This window comes from Microtus pennsylvanicus, chromosome 11, assembly GCF_037038515.1.
Source record: "Microtus pennsylvanicus isolate mMicPen1 chromosome 11, mMicPen1.hap1, whole genome shotgun sequence".
NCBI lineage: Eukaryota > Metazoa > Chordata > Mammalia > Rodentia > Cricetidae > Microtus > Microtus pennsylvanicus.
The window spans coordinates 91225594-91244880 of record NC_134589.1 but is presented as its reverse complement, the minus strand read 5'-3'; the positions used below and the strand labels follow the sequence as shown (position 1 = coordinate 91244880).

The 19287-nt window shown below is 48.8% G+C and overlaps 1 protein-coding gene across 1 annotated transcript; it reads left to right on the top strand.

Annotated features, from left to right (window-relative positions):
• Nucleotides 1-334: 334 nt before the first annotated feature.
• Eci1 (enoyl-CoA delta isomerase 1) lies at nt 335-18482 on the top strand. The gene is made up of 7 exons (XM_075941646.1): nt 335-458; nt 571-657; nt 6638-6765; nt 14439-14585; nt 15452-15573; nt 15702-15880; nt 18231-18482. The coding sequence occupies exons 1-7, from the start codon at nt 419-421 to the stop codon at nt 18395-18397; spliced, it is 870 nt and encodes a 289-aa protein (XP_075797761.1). The 5' UTR covers nt 335-418; the 3' UTR covers nt 18398-18482.
• Nucleotides 18483-19287: the final 805 nt, after the last annotated feature.

Here is a 19287-nt window from a genome sequence, read left to right as displayed (position 1 = left end):
GACAGCCCTCCGTGTTAGCGAGGCAAATCTGTTCACCGCCCTGCAACCATTCTGCCAGCCTTAGTTTATGTTCCTAATCCCAGCTCCTCTGATAGGCGTTCATGTATTGCCTGGGTGAGATCTGGCAGCTGGCAGGAACCTTTGGTAAATGCTCCCGAATCTCCGGACACCTCCCTCCCCGTGCCCGGCACTTGACAGGAGCTCATTCATTACCTGGTGCTGCCAGCTGCTCCAGGGGTGGGGGCTCACCCAGAACAAGTTACTGACTCCGGAGGCTGGCCGCGCCCAGTCCTCGGGAGGCTGCGGAGCGCCCGGCTGCCCCTGACCTTGTGGGAGGGAGGAGGAGGGCCGGCCCGAGAGGAGGAGTCTGCAGCGCCTGGTTGCTGGCTTCGTCGCTTGAACCCTGCCGACAGCCAAGATGGCGCTGGCTGCTGCGAGTCGCCTTCTGCTGCACGCCGGTGCGTGGTCAGGGAGGGGGAGCCGGTGCACGGCCCCGGAGTGGGCTGGGTTCGTGGGCGGCGGTGGCGAGAGTCTGGCGAGCTTGCTAACGGTGCCCCGGGCTGTCCGCAGGATCCCGCCTCGGGCGCAGGGAGGCCTTGGACGGCGCGCGGCGCTTCGCTAACAAGCGGGTGCTGGTGGAGACAGAGGACAAGGCAGGTGAGTGACAGGGGAGCGCGTCCTCCCGCTCCGAGGCCCCAAGGCTACACTTCTGAGTGAAGTCAGATGTTGAGCACTTTGAATTTCCAAAAGCAGTGAGAAAAAAACTCATGTAAACTCATTTTCTGTTTAAAACTTAATGTCACACGGGATGGTTTGAATGACAAAACGTGTAAACTTTTAAAGTTTTTGGTTTATTTTGAGACAGGGTTTCTCTGTAGCTTTGGAGCCTGTCCTGGAACTAGCTCTTGTAGACTAGACTGGTCTCGAACTCACAGAGATCTGCCTGCCTCTGCCTCCCGAGTGCTGGGATTAAAGGTGTGCGCCATCACTGCACAACTGTTGTTTTGTTTTTTAAGACAGGATTGCTCTGTGCAGCCCTGGTTGTCCAAGATCTCATTTTGTAGAACAGGTTGGCCTTAAATTCAGATATCTGCCTGCCTCTGTCTCCTGAGTGCTGGGATTAAAGGTGTGTGCCACCACTGCCCGGTTTAGCTTTTAAAGTTCAAAAGTTTTTAAAGTTATGGTCTATTACCTAAACTATTAGTTAAAAACAGTTGTATGGGGCTGGAGAAATGGCTCAGCATTTAAGAGCACTGGCCACTCTTCCAGAAGACCTGGGTTCAATTCCCAACACACACATGGCAGCTCACAACTGTCTGAAAGTCCAGTTCCTTGGGATCTGACACCTTCACACCAAATGCACATAAAATTAATTATTTAAAAACAAACATTAAAAAAAACGTTTATAGCCTGCTTTGTGGCTCATGCTTGTAAATCCAGCTGCAGCTAAGTGTCTCAAAAATCCTACATGGGGCCTGGAGAGATAATGGCTCAGCAGTTAAGAGATCCCGGGTTCAATTCCCAGCACCCACAGAGCAGCTCACAACTGTCTGACTGTTACTTTAGTTCTAGGGGATTTGTTAGCTTCCCACCAATGCACATAAAGTGAAATAAATTATAAAGAAGAAGAGGAAAAGAAAGAAATGTACCAATGTGCCTCCACTCCTGGCTTTCTTTAAAAAAAAAAAAAAAACATGAAAATGACCGGAATATTTTCCAAACACTGGCTCATGGCACAGACCCCAGCAACTATTTTCCTAATTAAAGTTAGAAGCTGCAAGTAGGGTCACTCCCCCCCCCCCCTGTCAGAGCACCTGAAAAGCCCTTCAGAAGGCTGAAGCAGGAGGATGGTGAAGTTGAGGTCAGCCTGGGCTACGTGTAGGGCCTGTTTGCCTGTGGTTTGGTTTGTTTTTTAGAGTGAGGGTGTGAAGCACAATTAATAAAAACCAGAAACATTGGGGTTCAGCCTGAAGACCAGAAAAGCAAAGCAGCCAGCCACCAGCTCTTGCCTCGACCTCAGTCTGAAAATGGTGATCCTGCATTCAGGAGACCTCAGAGCTGTCTCTTCCCCTCTTATAATCCTCTCAAGGGCTGGGATTAAGGGCGTGCACCACTACCACCCGGTTTTTACGGTTTTTACGGCAAGCTAGTAAGGTGTATGTCATTGCTGCCTGGTCTAAGGCTGACCAGTGTGGCTGTTTTACTTTTCTGATCCTCAGGCATGCTTTATTTATTAAAATACAAATGAAATGCCACTCTAAGAATGCAGGGAGAAAAAGGTGGGATTCTTCCGGGACGGGTAGCTAATGAGTTTCTGGAAGAAAAGCTTAGGAGACTGAACCCAGCTGGGCACAGAGCTTAGGCTCCCGTGCTAACCCTGACCCTGGCCTCTCAACACTAAGTGTTGGCACCTGTAGAGGAAGGACGAGTCCCTCGGAGACTCTGAGGCCAAGGTCTGGGTTCCCGTGTGACAGTGCTGCTGGCGTGGAGTGAGGAGGGGCTTGGGCTCGACCTGAGGAGTCCAGCAGCAGTAGGTGCAGACCAGATTTACATCTCTCAGGTACCACAGAAACACACATTTTAAAATATGAGAGGGCTGGAGGTGCCTTGATGGTAGAACATTTCCCTAGGATTTGCCAGGCCTTGGGTGTAATAGCAGTACCACAAAAATAAATAAATAGATAAATAAATGAATAAAACTATCAGAATGGATAGAGTAACAACTCTATACCATGCTAAAGCCACTGGATTATACACTTAAAGGTGACTAGACAGTTGGGCTTAGTAACGTGTTTTATCACAGTTTTAGCATATGTGAGTAGCATATGTATGTGTGCATGTGTGTGTGCATATATGTGTGTGCGTTTGTATATATCTGTTGTAGAAAAGGTAAAATAGCAACTGGTTTTATTTTATTTATTTTGGTTTTAAAAATAGAGTGTTACCTCCAGTTCAAAGGCAAAATAGAAAAGCCCATATGTCCCTTTAGTTTATGGGGTTTTTGTTTCTTGTTTGAGAAGGATTTCATTTATTCCACCCTGGCCTGGAACTCATTGTGTAACTGTGTCTCTGCGACTGACCTTGAACCTAACCCATCTGCCTCTGCCTCCCAAGTTCTGGGATGGCAAATGTTTGCACATTTTTTTAAACAATTTATTATATGTATATAGGCTTCTTTTCTTTCTTTCTTTTGTTTTTTCTTTCTTTCTGTCTGTCTTTCTTTCTTTCTTTCTTTTTTAGCTGCATGTAGTTTGCACAGTACTGTGGAAACCAAAAAGGCTGTTAAATCCCCTGGAACTGAAGTTAGAGGCAGTTGTGAGCTGCTAGGTGGCTGCTGGGAATCAAACCCAGGTCCTCTAGAAAAGCAGCCAATATTATTTTATTTGTGGGGTGGGGGGTGTTGTAAGAAAAAGTCTCTCTGTAGGATTTCTTTTTTTTTTCAATATTTGTTTATTTATTTATTATGTATACAATATTCTGTCTGTGTGTATGTCTGCAAGCCAGAAGAGGGCACCAGACCCCATTACAGATGGTTGTGAGCTACCATGTGGTTGCTGGGAATTGAACTCAGGACCTTTGGAAGGGCAGACAATGCTCTTAACCGCTGAGCCATCTCTCCAGCCCTCTGTAGGATTTCTTTGTGTAACTGTGGCTTTCCTGGAACTTGCTCTGCAGACCAGGCTGGCCTCAAGCTCACAGAGATCCACCTGCCCCTGCCTTCCTAGTGCTGGGGTTAAATGCCCAGACTAACCTCTGAGCCATCCATCTAGCCCTTCTCGTTACACTTGTAAGCCGCCAGTACAGAAACACACTAGGTGTGAACTTGGCTGGCACAGAAAGCAGTTTCTTCCAGAGTTGATGCAGGGTCTGTCTGCTTGGCAAAGGTTCGCTCGGGTGAAGATGGACTCTGATCAGTTTCAAGTTTCTCCCCCAGCAGGCACTTCCGATTAGCATGCTTCTCAAATCAATTGTGCCAAAAATCAGGGGCAATTATGTTTCATTTTAGAGTCTGCTGAACTCATCATTCACGAAGAAGATTATATCTAATACTCACCCTGCTCCAGGAATTTGGTGACTACGTTCATCTAAATTCTCTCCATAGCTGTCTTCACCTTTTGCCTTGTTACCTTTCCCCTAGTGCCCACTGCCATACCAGGCTGTTCAGATATGTTCCTCCCAACTAAGTCTGAGGTGCTTGTTTTATATAGGCCTGTAACTGGGTCACAGTTACTTCTTCCACTTAAGTCAAAGGTCTTAAAAGAAGACCTTTGTCTTCATTCTCAGAGAAGGGTCTTTCATTAACACCTGGACACTCAGGTCCTCAGCTGGAAATGCCTCTTGATTATTTTGCAAATTCTGTAGGCAAGTAGTTAGTGGCTGCAATGCTTCTGGAGATAGGACCTATTTTTCTTTCATGCTGCAAACAGAACACACTAGAAACCGAGGATAGAGGAGGGCACTGCAGGAAGCATTTGCCGAAACCGCTACAGAAGTGTGAGCTGAGCCCCACTAGAAGCCCTTGTGCGCCTGGTTCTGAGACGTTCCCTCTTCCTCTGAAGTCTTGGCTTGCAGAAGAACAAGAGGAATCGCACAGAGTGATAAATTCAAATCAGAGAAAATGGAAGGACAGTCAGTAGAACTCTGTCCACGTCCTCTTTCAGGACGTCAAAGTCGTGGCACAGATCCAGCTCCGCTGTCAACTCCTTGGTGTCCTTGAGACTGGGAGCCCAGGGCAGTCAGCTCAGAGTGCAGCTGAGGAGCAGCTGGTGTCCTCAGGTTTTGGTGTAAGGGAACCCTTTCTAACTAAAGTAGGTTTCTTGCCAGAAGGGCATCCACCTCCAGCCTTCAAAATCAGATAGCCATCTGGTGCGGATACTGGAAAGACGGGGACATTCAGGGCCCCAGGGCAGGACTGCTTGGCTTCTGTCTGAAAGTGCAGTCCGGGTGGACACAGAATACGGCACACTGAGCTGATGGGATAGATGACGGCCACGTTTCTGAAGAGCAGAAGTCCAAAGCCAGGGGCGGGAAGGACTGTGGTCGTCTTCTGGCTTTGGTCCTACCTCACCCTCTGGTGTCCCATTTCTTTACATATGTGTGTGGTGTGTGAACGAGGCGCACATGTATGGTGGAAGTGCACCACCACTACCCGGCCACATGGCTGTGTTTTTTATATTTTGTTTGTTTTTCTGTTTTCTGTATAGAAAATGAAAGCAGATCCCCTATTTTGGGGTTTGTTTGGGGGGTTCTGTTGTTTTGTTTTTGGGGCAGGTCCTCACTATATAGCCCTGACTGAGGTAAAACTGATCTCTGTCTGCCTGCCTCTTTTAAAAGTTAAAATTTCAGACCAGGCAGTGGTGGTACACAACTTTAATCCCAGTACTTGGGAGGCAGAGGCAGGTGAATCAATCTTTCTTTCTTTCTTTTGTTTTTTCTTTCTTTCTTTCTTTCTTTCTTTCTTTCTTTCTTTCTTTCTTTCTTCTTTCTTTCTTTTTTAAAGACGGGGTTTTTCTGTAGCTTTGGGGACTATCCTGGAACTAGCTCTTGTAGACAAGGCTGGCCTCAAACTCACAGAGATCTGCCTGCCTCTGTGCGGATCTCTATGAGTTGGAGGCCAGCCTGGTATATATAATGAGTTCCAGGCTAGCCAAGACTATATAATGAGACCCTATCTTAAAATTTAAAAAAAGTTAAGATTGTGTGGAGAATGTTGGTCCAATCAAAACTGGCTCGTTATTGTCAAACCAGTGCAGCAGATGGGACTACTAGCTACTACTTTCTGGTGGTGCCTGTCCTGTGGACTAGTCCATCTGCCTGGGCCCCACAGTTTGTGCTCAGGTGAGTCTCAGTGATTCCTCTCCTGAAGCTCTTACCTAGGGAGGCCTGAAGTGCCACAGAACTTGTCTCCTGCCTCTGGGCTGGATGAATTTGAAAGAAGGGATCTGAGCTGTTCAGTGGCGGCACACGCCTTTAATCCCAACACTCAGAAGCAGGTGGATCTTTGTGAGTTCAAGGCCAGCCTGGTCTACAGACCAAGTTCCAGGAAAGCCAGGATTGTTACACAGAGAAACCCTGTCTCAAAAACAAAACAAAAAAAGGACCTTAAAGGTACACTGAGGCAGGATGAGGCAGAAATGGGGCATCCAGAATGTCCCGCCCAGCGTCTGGCTGTGCACTTCTTTTGAGGTTTGGAACTTTATCGAGCCTGTATTTAAGATAGTTTTCAAGAGTGTCCACCGTGTAGTCTGTGGGCTGCAGTAGCCAAGGACATCTTAACACAAAATTGTAATCTTAAAATATGAGTTTGTTTTAGGTTTTTAGTGGGGGGAGTTGATTTTTTTTCCGGTAACTGGGTTGTATAGTTCTTTGTTTTATTTATTCATTCATTTGTTTTTGGTTTGTTTGAGACAGGGTTTCTCTGTGTAGCCCTGTCTCTTCTGGAACTCACTCTGTAAACCAGGCTGATCTCTAACTCACAGAGATCCACCTGTCTGCCTCTGCCTCCCGCCACCACCCAGTCTGCCTGAACTTTTGAAACCCCAAATTCTGCAACTCCCGTAGACGGACTGAGGGCTAGGGATGGCCAGGGGTGGCCTGGACTGAGCAGTTTTCGAGGATTCCCTCTTTTTTGAACTAGGAGTTGCGGTGATGAAGTTCAAGAACCCCCCAGTGAACTCCCTGAGCTTGGAGTTTCTGACAGAGTTTGTCATCAGCCTGGAGAAACTAGAGAATGACAAGACGTTCCGTGGTGTCATCCTCACTTCGGTAGGTGCCTGTTTGAGACACACACACACACACACACACCCCAGCCCTGACTGTGGGCAGAGAGCAATCCATTACAGGGCATGGAGCCCCCAACACCCCTGATCACCATTACGGGCTTCTAGGAGCAGGCTCTCAGTGGATGGGATGGATGGGGTGTGTACCAGGCCTGGGCCGTCCCTGTGAACCTGCCCAGCAGTCTCTGTGGAAACTTTGTCTTCCCTGGAGCCACCTAAGGTCATCCAGTCATTAGCAAATGTAGCTAGGGGCTCCCAGGGCACCACCCCTCAGGAGCTGCTGGTACCTGAGCTACTCCCAGCAGAATACGAGCCTTGAGAGTGTGTGCTCGCCTTTGGGCCATCTTAGGTCAGGTATGGGGGGGAGGGGCAAATTCTTCCGCCATCTGTTTTCTGGAGGGGACCCTGGGCGTTGCCTGCAAGCGCTGGCGCATGCCGGGAACAGCATTGGTGAGAGCAATGCCACCGAAGTCAGGAGGTCGTACAGTGGGCAAGGAAGTCTGAGCTTCGGTCCCCTGCCCTCCTCAGTGCCAGGACACAGTCAGATGTGGAGCCAGGTCATTTCAGCCCCTTTGGTTAGGTTACTGTACCCCAGGCTAGCCTCCAGCTTGCTGTGCAGTCAAGGCCAGAGTGCCACTGCGCCAGCCTGTGAAGTGCGAGAACCAAACCCAGGCCTTGGCGGACGCTCGGTAAGTCCTCCACCATCAGCTCCCAGTAAAGAATGGTTTGGAGGTTTTTTTTTTTTTGGTTTTTTTGGTTTTTTGTTTTGGTGGGGGGGTGATGCTGGAGATTGAACCCAGGGTCATCTGAATATTGGGCAAGTGTCCCGTCGTTGTACTTCCTCAGCCCCCTTTTAAGGTGGAAGGACAGCACCACTGCCTTTCAAAGTAGGAGTAAAGTCTAGGCGGCTCCCTAATCTATGCCGCAGTGACACAGAGACCAGCAGGGACCACTGGCCAGTAGCGTGTCTTAGCATCGTGGTCAGTAAAGGTGCGGGAAGCTAAAAGTCATCAAGCCCCAAAGGGTCAGGCTGACCAGCAGGGAAGCAGTCACTTTCCTGGACAAAGGCCGCCAGACTCCTGTCTCATTGATTCCTGTGCTTATTATCATTGCGACTGTTAGTTTATTTATTCAGCCCATAGCCTTAGCAGTTTGTCTCCCAGCTGATGTCACCGCAAGCTGCCTTTACCACGTCTAATTGGTGCTCCATTAGCGTTGATAAGCACTAGCCCACCAATGCCACAATTACGTTCATTATTCGCATCCTATTAACGGCCCGCCCGAGAATTCACAGTAGCCCTTTTTAAGCCCGTGTTTTTATCCTGGTTAGCCCTTTTTTTGCGGTAACTCATAATGACCCTCCAAACACATGTACCACAGTTCACCCAAGCCCAGTACCACTAACTGGAACACTCTCTACCCTTTATCTGACCTCTGACCTAGTAATGTGACCCCATTTCAACTCTTTTATCTGACTGTCCTTAGGCCTTAGCAAACACTCTCACCATGTATCAATGATGGCATGAAATACCAAGACCATTGCACCCTGTTGTATAGAAAGGCCTTCATTACAGAATCATTTATTGTAACTGAAGTCTCCTGCCCCAGGCCTTCCGGCCTTGTGCCTGCACGTGACCTAGGTGGATGCTGACCGCGTACAGGAACTGTTCCAGTTAACTTACTTAAAGTCCCCCTACTCAGTACATCAGTCCTCCCAGCCTCAGGGGTGTCACACGAGCCCACCATGGCGTCATAGAAGGAAGTAAAGTCACAGGAACCAAGCCTTGCATATTCCAGTCATGTCAGGACTCCGCCCTTCTCCAAGCCTCAGAATGCTTCCGGACGTCACTTTTTGTTGTCACCGCCCACACATTTGTCATCATTTGCTTTATGGTAAAACCAGGTCATTGGAGGCTTTGGAAACCGGTTAGGCCCCTTGGTAACTGGGGCACTGACATGGCATTCCCCTGGAATGTCAGTGACTGTTCCACTGGGAGAATCGCTTGTTGGGAGGCAAAGGCTTCCCAGATTATAAAGATTATAATAAAAGCCATCTGTGAATGGATGACCCTGTGGAGGACACAGCATTTCATATGGCGCAAATGTCTGGATGGTCAGCAGTGTCTCGGTATTTCTAAGAGCCCTAGAAAATGGTGAGGAAAAATGTCATGTTTACTACTACAGATGTGATGAGAAACGAGCTCTTGCTATACCCTGAAAAACGTGGAAATCCTTGGAAAAACCAGCCATAATAGAGAAGACGATGACAGTGGAAGTGAGTAATATCAAGTGAAGAGCTGCATAGGACAGTTCCAGTGAGGCCCCTGTTGTAGGCTTTCTATTGCTGTGAAGAGATACACAGCCACGGAAACGCTTATAAGGAAAACCATCTAATTGAGTGTCTTACATTTTCAGAGGTTTAGTCCATTACCATCATGCTGTGACATGGTGGCGTGGAGGAAGTCATGGTGCTGGAAGAAGGAGCTGAGAGTCCTGCATCTTGACTTGCAGGCGACAGGAAGTAGTCTGAGGCACTAAGTGTGGCTTGAGCATAGGAGACTTTAAAGCCTGCCTCCACAGTGATGCACTTCCTCCAACAAGGCCATGCCTACTGCAACAAAGCCACACCTCCTAATAGTGCCACTTCCTATGAGATTATAGGAACCAGTTACCTTCAAATTACCACAGGAAATGGGAATAGGAAAACAAAACCTAGGGCTCTTGGTGTAGCAGTAATGTTTCCTCAGTGAAGTGTAGCAAGTCAGCAGAAGCTCTAGCTGGGGTAGCAATAAGTGTGGCGAGTGTCTGTGACAAGGCCTACTGGGAATACATGATGAGCTCATAAGATAAATAATAAAAAATCAATAGATATCATAGCTCAAAGTGTTGCTATATATCCAAATGGTTCTTTTATGCCTGAATAATAATAAGTAATGATATGGGAAATAATTCTGAAACCTGGAAGGATGAAAATGTAAACTTCTGATTGGCTGAAAATGAGAAAAGGTGTTGCTAGAAAATTGGATCTCTTCCTTCAGCAGGATCGAAGAAGGTTGTGTTTAAGTTTCTGGCAATTAAGAGTGCAGAAATTCCTGCAGCAAGGACCAGGAGGGAAGGGGAAAGAGCTGCTGTAATTAGGACAGATCACATGAGTAGGGGGTTGATACTGTGTTATGGCTGGCGGTTTCATACCAATGGGGATAGGAATAAAGTTAGTTGTGTCCAGGATAAATGAAAGAGCAGCTAAATGAAAGGAGAAACTAGGTCTGTGTGGGCTGTGTCGGAGTCCGGTGCTAGCCCAGACCCTCAATTATTTCTCTCGACCAGACCCCAGCATAAACTCTCTAGACCGGCATGGAAGCGTGGGAATAAAGACACAACTCACATGGCTTTATCGGGAGGGAGATTCTCAGTGGTCCCTAATGAAGTCCTGAGTTCACATCCTGAAGAATTTCTCTTATTTTTTTCTCCAAACAATCTTTATACCAAAACTTTTTTTTTTTTTTGGTTTTTGTTTTTTCGAGACAGGGTTTCTCTGTAGCTTTGGTGCCTGTCCTGAAACTAGCTCTTGTAGACCAGGCTGGCCTCGAACTCACAGAGATCCACCTGCCTCTGCCTCCTGAGTGCTGGGATTAAAGGCATGCGCCACCACCGCCCGGCCTGTCTTATTAATTTTAAAAGATTATGGGAGAGAGATACTTTTGGGCTCTGTGTTGGAGCCATACTCCCTTGTCAGGATAAATTGTAATGCTTTATGAATAATCACGCTCCCAAAGGCTACAGTCTCCTGTTTAAAGAGCAGGGAATGACCTGGGTTGAGAATGCTTTTTCACCTGGTTTCCAGCACCTCTTAAATTTTTTACATTGTATCAAAATCTAAAATTCTTTAACATATGCATTAACTCCTAACATTTACAGGGTGTGTCAAACTTTTCTCAGCAGTTGTCAGGTCAATATCATAATTCCTGGGGCTGGAGAGATGGCTCAGAGGTTAAGAGCATTGCCTGCTCTTCAAGGTCCTGAGTTCAATTCCTGGCAACCACATGGTGGCTCACAACCATCTGTAATGAGGTCTGGTGCCCTCTTCTGGCCTGCAGACATACACACCTACAGAATATTGTATATGTAATAAATAAATATTTTTTAAAAAAATATCATAATTCTTAGCATTGTTGGTCAATACCAACTTTTCCAAATCTCTTTAGGTCAGTACATGATTCTCAGCATTATTGGTCAATACCAACTTTCTTCAACATCTTATATGCTGTTACAAATATCAGGTCAATACCGGTAATAGTACAATGACATTGCTGTTATCAAATACCAGTTCCAGTCTCTGAACAGCAGTTACACCCTTAGGCTGCCCCCTTCTTAAGTGAAGAGGAGTTTCAGTCATTTCTTATTTTGAGTCTTTCTTTCCCTGAGGGGAAAGCTTAGGTCTTAGTTCTCAGATCCAATATTTTAACCAAAATGAGTTCTGTGTCCCAGAAATTAAAACAGTCAAATGTTCAGTCTGCATCTCAGCTCCACAGCAAACAGGATTCAAACTGCAGAAAATTGTAGTCATTGTGGTCAGGTCATCAGCAGGGCCTCTGGGTCTGTGTTGTCCTGAGTGTCTGGAAGCAGCTCAGCATCTGTCCCTCAGTGCAGCACGGCACCCTGCAGTGTAGAGTGTCGTCCTGCGATCAGGCACTCCTCTCTGTGCGGGCAGGGAAGACTGGACCATGGACTCTTCTCCAACTCCTCTATGGGGTGTTTGCGGCTATGACGTCATCAGGTCTGCCCCTCCTTTACTGTATACGCAGTCATCTCATCCAGCTTTTATTTTCTTTCTGTGAAAAAGAACATAAACACATCCTCGACCGCAAATTAATATAGGTCAGGTCTTTTATAATTCATTGCAAGGGGGCTGGATTTCCAGCTAATGGGGGATAAAGGGTTCAGCTGCTTCCTACTGCTGCTTCTGCTACTGATGATGCCAGGAGGAATGGGGGAGAAAAAAGTCAAAAGCTTATACTGCTATTCATAGGAATAAACACTAGACTCTTCTTGCACAGGCCATACTCACAGACGCTAGAGTAAGAACTGGAATGTGACTAGAAAGCCGCTCTTCACCTAACAATTGGATGTCTTCCCAGATCACAGGGACGGGCTGACTCTTCAGATCTGTTTGGGGTGACCAGTAGTACTGCTTTATCTTCCTTCACACAAAATCTGCCGCTCAGTGGCTGCTCTTACAGAGGACCTGGGTTCAGTTCCTAGCACCCACAAGGTGACTCACAACCATCTGTAACTACCGCCCCAGGGGATTCAACACCAAGACAGTCACATAAAATAAATAAAAATTTGCCAGACAGTGGTGACACACGCATTAATCCCAGCACTTGATAGGCAGAGATAGGTGGATCTCTGTGAATTTGAGTCCAGCCTGGTCTACAGAGCTAGCTCCAGGACAGGCTCCAAACTACAGAGAAACCCTGTCTCGGAAAACAAAAGGTAAATAAGTAAATAAACAATTTAAGAATAAAGAAAAACCTAAATCTGCATGCTTTCCAAGTGCTGGGATTACAGACATTCACCGCCAAGACCAAATGTTTTGTTGTTCCTGTTGTTATTCCATGTGACCGTTGTCCTCTCAGCCTGGCCCCTTCTGCCATCCTCTTCCCAGTGTGAAGATGACCCACAGGTCCATCGTACCCATTCTCATTAGAAGTCTGAATTGACCTGCATGGTGGCACACATCCCTTGGATGGCAGAGGCAGGTGGATTTCTGAGTTCAAGGCCAGCCTGGTCTACATAGTTCCGGGACAGTCAGAGTTACACAAAGACCTGGGGGTCGGGGTAACATCTAAATCTAGCATAGTTGTCTCTGTTACATTACAGAAGAGGGATGCGTTTTATAAAAACACAAGTGTTGTGCATCAGTTCATGTCCAAGAAAAAAGGACTCAGCTGCACTATGACTCCAAGATCACAAGGATGAATGTCTGTGTGTCTGTGTCCACTCAGGTCCTGACAGGGGTGCTGTTGGTGTCTGTCTGTGTCCTCTCAGGTCCTGACAGGGGTGCTGTTGGTGTGTCTGTCCTCTCAGGTCCTGACAGGGGTGCTGTTGGTGTCTGTCTGTGTCCACTCAGGTCCTGACAGGGGTGCTGTTGGTGTCTGTCTGTGTCCTCTCAGGTCCTGACAGGGGTGCTGTTGGTGTCTGTCTGTGTCCTCTCAGGTCCTGACAGGGGTCCTGTTGGTGTGTCTGTCTGTGTCCTCTCAGGTCCTGACAGGGGTGCTGTTGGTGTGTCTGTCCTCTCAGGTCCTGACAGGGGTGCTGTTGGTGTCTGTCTGTGTCCACTCAGGTCCTGACAGGGGTGCTGTTGGTGTGTCTGTCTGTGTCCTCTCAGGTCCTGACAGGGGTGCTGTTGGTGTGTCTGTGTCCTCTCAGGTCCTGACAGGGGTGCTGTTGGTGTCTGTCTGTGTCCTCTCAGGTCCTGACAGGGGTGCTGTTGGTGTCTGTCTGTGTCCTCTCAGGTCCTGACAGGGGTGCTGTTGGTGTCTGTCTGTGTCCTCTCAGGTCCTGACAGGGGTGCTGTTGGTGTGTCTGTCCTCTCAGGTCCTGACAGGGGTCCTGTTGGTGTGTCTGTCTGTGTCCTCTCAGGTCCTGACAGGGGTGCTGTTGGTGTGTCTGTCTGTGTCCTCTCAGGTCCTGACAGGGGTGCTGTTGGTGTGTCTGTCTGTGTCCTCTCAGGTCCTGACAGGGGTGCTGTTGGTGTGTCTGTCTGTGTCCTCTCAGGTCCTGACAGGGGTGCTGTTGGTGTGTCTGTCTGTGTCCTCTCAGGTCCTGACAGGGGTGCTGTTGGTGTGTCTGTCTGTGTCCTCTCAGGTCCTGACAGGGGTGCTGTTGGTGTGTCTGTCTGTGTCCTCTCAGGTCCTGACAGGGGTGCTGTTGGTGTGTCTGTCTGTGTCCTCTCAGGTCCTGACAGGGGTGCTGTTGGTGTGTCTGTCTGTGTCCTCTCAGGTCCTGACAGGGGTGCTGTTGGTGTGTCTGTCTGTGTCCTCTCAGGTCCTGACAGGGGTGCTGTTGGTGTGTCTGTCTGTGTCCTCTCAGGTCCTGACAGGGGTGCTGTTGGTCTTCCTGGAGCAGGTGTTGCCCTGCACCAGCCCTGGCTACAAACCCATGCACAGGGGAAATCCTCACGTGCATTTCTTCTTCTGGAAGCTTCTGAGCTATTTCCCAGGATTTGGTGCTGACCCTGACACAAGGCTCTGTCCCTAATGCTCTCCTGTACCCCACTGGCTCCTCTACCTCCTGTGTTCTCCTCATGCCTGCTCTGGTGGCTACGTCAGACCTGAGACATCAAACTGAGGACCCACATGTGTGGCTGTGCAGTTCTTCAGATCCTTCTGCCCCAGCACTGCCCTTGCCTGGCTTTGGGAGGTAGAGGGGAACACGTGGCTGAATGACGGAACTCGGCCAGCCTGGTACATGTGTGTCTCTGAGCAGTACCCCCCCTTAACCCGTTCTGTCCTTTCCAGTTTGAAGCTTCCAGAAAGTAGAGTCAGTCCAGGGGAGGGTCCAGGCCATGTCCTTGACACTCTCAGTTCTGATTCCTTGGAAGCGGCTTCTTACTAGTCGAACATGATCCTGGCTTCTCCTGGCTTTTCCTGGCAGGACTGCCCGGGTGTTTTCTCAGCTGGCCTAGACTTGATGGAGATGTACGGCCGGAACCCAGCCCACTACGCTGAGTACTGGAAGGCTGTGCAGGAGCTGTGGCTGAGGCTCTACTTGTCCAAGCTGATCATAATGTCCGCCATCAATGTGAGTGCCCCCACCCTCCCCCTGGGGACACTCAGGCGCTGACCTTCCTGGGCCAGACAGACCTAGCAGAAAAAAAGCCACTTGGGTGGGAGCAGGGCCTGGTGGGCTGGAATGAGCCCTGAACAGACCAACACTTGGGAGGTGATATTCTGACCTGACCTTGGAAAGACAGAGCAGTAGAGAAAGGATTGGGGTTCGACTTAATAAAAGCAGGGTTCTTGTGGGGGGGTGCACACCTTTAATCCCAGCACAGAGGCCAAGTGAGTTCCAGGACTACACAGGAAACCCTGTCTTGGGAGGGGGAAAATAACACAAAAAGAAATGGGGAAAAAAAGGGTCAGAGTTCTCTGAGGGGATAGCTCTAAGGATCAGAGCTACAGGAACGAAAAGGGAGGACTGAAAAGGTTAGTTTAGAGATACACAAGCCTGGGGAAGAGGCCTGTCTCAGCGTGGGGGCACACATTGCAGACACTGCCATTTGGGGTTCCCAGGCATCCTGGTAGGAATGACCACCAGGAACAACTTCGTGGCCTGACAGCTCTGTCTAAATACTCGTCTTGAACATTAGCATCAGATAAAAGCTAGAAAAGGGAGAGGCAACTTGCTGACCTAAGGGTCATTTTTTGGCCCCCTAAAAGCTAAAGAGCCACATGTGAAGGCCTTTGAGCCCATGGGTAAAACTTAGGCCTCTTAAGATCTCCGCTGCTGGTCCCTGGGTGGCCAGTCTCAGTTTACATACCTATCGGGCAGACTTGGCCCAGATCAGCGCAGTGCCAAGAGCTCATGCCCACCCTCAGCCCTGTTTAGGGAATATTACTAGGAACCAGTGGAACACCTACAGACCAAGGCTCTGCTTCTCTGTACAGGGTGCTTCTCCAGCTGGAGGCTGCCTCATAGCTCTTACCTGTGACTACAGGATTATGGCTGACAACCCCAAGTACACCATAGGATTAAATGAGACCCTGCTGGGCATTGTTGCCCCCTTCTGGTAAGACGAGGGACTGCACTCATACTCTACTGGACAATACACACACACACACACACACACACACACACACACACACACATATCCCACCACTGCCAGCAGCACTAAGGTGAAGGATGTCCTCATTCCAGGTTCAAAGACAACTTTGTGAACACCATTGGGCACCGAGCAGCAGAGCGTGCCCTTCAGCTGGGGATGCTCTTCCCACCAGCAGAGGCCCTCAAGGTGGGTGTGGTGGACGAGGTGGTGCCTGAGGACCAGGTATTCAGCAAGACTCGCTCAGTTATGTCCCAGTGGCTGGCCATTCCAGGTGAGAAGCAAGCAGCGGGCAGCTTTGGGGCAAGTGGTTAAAGGAAGATGGATCACCTTTCCCATTCTGGTGACCCATCCTGATGAAACCAAAAGTTCTCCCAAGTCAGGTTCTGTGAATGTAGGCTGCGCTGTTTATCTGCTCTGTGCTGCTGTGGAGCAGGGCTCTTAGAGAGGGGGAAGCCATCAGGAACACACACAGGCTCTTAGAGAGGGGGAAGCCATCAGGAACACACACAGGCTCTTAGAGAGGGGGAAGCCATCAGGAACACACACAGGCTCTTACAGAGGGGGAAGCCATCAGGAACACACACAGGCTCTTAGAGAGGGGGAAGCCATCAGGAACACACACAGGCTCTTAGAGAGGGGGAAGCCATCAGGAACACACACAGGCTCTTAGAGAGGAGGAAGCCATCAGGAACACACACAGGCTCTTAGAGAGGGGGAAGCCATCAGGAACACACACAGGCTCTTAGAGAGGGGGAAGCCATCAGGAACACACACAGGCTCTTAGAGAAAGGGGAAGCCATCAGGAACACACACAGGCTCTTAGAGAGGGGGAAGCCATCAGGAACACACACAGGCTCTTAGAGAAGGGGGAAGCCATCAGGAACACACACAGGCTCTTACAGAGGAGGAAGCCATCAGGAACACACACAGGCTCTTAGAGAGGGGGAAGCCATCAGGAACACACACAGGCTCTTACAGAGGGGGAAGCCATCAGGAACACACACAGGCTCTTACAGAGGGGGAAGCCATCAGGAACACACACAGGCTCTTACAGAGGGGGAAGCCATCAGGAATACACACAGGCTCTTAGAGAAGGGGGAAGCCATCAGGAACACACACAGGCTCTTACAGAGGGGGAAGCCATCAGGAACACACACAGGCTCTTAGAGAGGGAGAAGCCATCAGGAACACACACAGGCTCTTAGAGAGGGGGAAGCCATCAGGAACACACACAGGCTCTTAGAGAGGGGGAAGCCATCAGGAACACACACAGGCTCTTAGAGAAGGGGGAAGCCATCAGGAACACACACAGGCTCTTAGAGAGGGGGAAGCCATCAGGAACACACACAGGCTCTTAGAGAGGAGGAAGCCATCAGGAACACACACAGGCTCTTACAGAGGGGGAAGCCATCAGGAACACACACAGGCTCTTAGAGAAGGGGGAAGCCATCAGGAACATACACAGGCTCTTACAGAGGGGGAAGCCATCAGGAACACAGCTGCACCCTATGAAGCTGCAGGGGCACCAGGACTTTGGTGTCTCACTGTGTAGCTAAGATTTCCCTGAAGCAACCTACTTAACCTATGTCTTCAAATTTGGAATCCCCCTGCCTCCACTTCTCCATGTTGAGATACAGTAATGTACCACCAGTTAAGACACTAAAACTTTAATGTCATGTATGTCCCAAATGTTACAAAGTATTCTTTTGAATATCCCTGAAAAGAGCCTTCTGGATGGACCTCCTTGGAGTCAAGTAGCCAGTCTCTACATCCACAAGCAAGTATCTACTGATACAGAAATGTGGTCAATAATACAATTCAACGAAAATGGTGTGTTGGTTATTTGAGATGCTGGAGATGGAACTCAGGGCATTGTGCATGTTTTCTACGACTGACCTGTGTGCCCAGCCCTAAAAATGACAGTAAAAAAATTTTTGGACTGGGAGAGATGGCTCAGAGGTTAAGAGCACTGACTGCTCTTCCACAGGTCCTGAGTTCAATTCTCAGCAACCACATGGTGGCTCACAACCATCTATAATGAGATCTGGTGCCCTCTTCTGGCCTACAGGCATATGCACAAGCAGAGCACTGTATACATAATAAATAAACCTTTAAAAGGTCATACCTGGTTTTTTGTTTTGTTTTGTTTTGTTTTCGAGACAGGGTTTCTCTGTGGCTTTGGAGCCCGTCCTGGAACTAGCTCTGTAGACCAGGCTGGTCTCGAACTCACAGAGATCCGCCTACCTCTGCCTCCCGAGTGCTGGGTGGTTTTTTGTTTTTTTAAGGCAAGCAGGCATAGTGGCATGTGACTATAATCCTAGCACCCAGGGGACTGAAAAAGACCTACAAGTTAAAGACCACCCTGGAGAGACTGTCTCAGCAGCAGCAATAACAAACTCATACAGTTCCCTCCTGTCTGCTTCTACGTTGTATTTTTGTTCATTTTGACAAGGTGTTCAATCAGGATGACCTTGAACTCCCTATCCCGCCGTAGCTGATACCCAGCTCTCTCTGTGATTTTCTGAGAGCCTGTGTTTCAACACCTGCAGAAAATGTAGAACAGCAGGAACGGCCCCACATTCTCTGAAGGTGAATTTCACAAGTAGCCCCATTTTCTTTAGACCATTCTCGGCAGCTGACCAAGAGCATGATGCGAAAGGCCACGGCAGACAACCTGATCAAGCAGCGGGAGGCTGACATCCAGTATTTCGTCAGCTTCATCTCCCGAGACTCTATCCAGAAGTCCCTGCAAGTGTACTTGGAAAAGCTCAAGCAAAAGAGGGGCTAAAGCCCCACGGATGTTTGGTCACGCGTGCCTTCTGGGGTCTCCCTGGTCCCAAGGATTATAAACAAGGTATTTTTCAACTTAAAAATTCTTAGCTCTTGTGTTCCTGACCTTAAAAATGTCCTGTTCAGGAAGGAGAGGTGGCTTGGTGGTTAAGAGCACTGACTGCTCTTGCACAGAACCCAGGTTCAATCCCCAGAACCCACATGGTGGCTCATAACCCTCTGTAACTCTGGGAGCCAGTGCCCTCTCTGCTCCAAGGACACTGCATGCACGTGGTACACATACACACACACAGGTTTTTTTAAGCAGTCCTGTTAGCAGGGGGGGATGGGTCTGTCAATAAAGTGGTCACCATGCCATCGTGAGCTTGATAAGAAGCAAGTCATGGTGGGTGCACTGTAATCCAGTACTGGGTAGACAGGAACAGGCAGATCCCTAGGATCCTCTGGCCTAATTAGTGAGTGCCAGTGGGACACCTTGTCTCAAAACAAGGCAGATACCCCTTGACCTCTGGCTATCCATAGTCACACGCTCATCCAAAGAAGCTGTTCCTTGAAGCCTACCACCTTACAGCTCCAACCACAAGCACCCTTCTGCCTGGTGAACACAAAACGTCACACTGCTTGTCCATCTTTTTTTTTTTTGGTTTTTTCGAGACAGGGTTTCTCTGTGGCTTTGGAGCCTGTCCTGGAACTAGCTCTGTAGACCAGGCTGGTCTCGAACTCACAGAGATCCGCCTGCCTCTGTCTCCCGAGTGCTGGGATTAAAGGCGTGCGCCACCACCGCCCGGCCTGCTTGTCCATCTTAAAGCAGAATTGTGAACAATGTCTGCAGGTTGGCCTATCCTTGGCCTTTTACTGGCTGCCTTTTTGGAACCTTTAAGGCCAGAC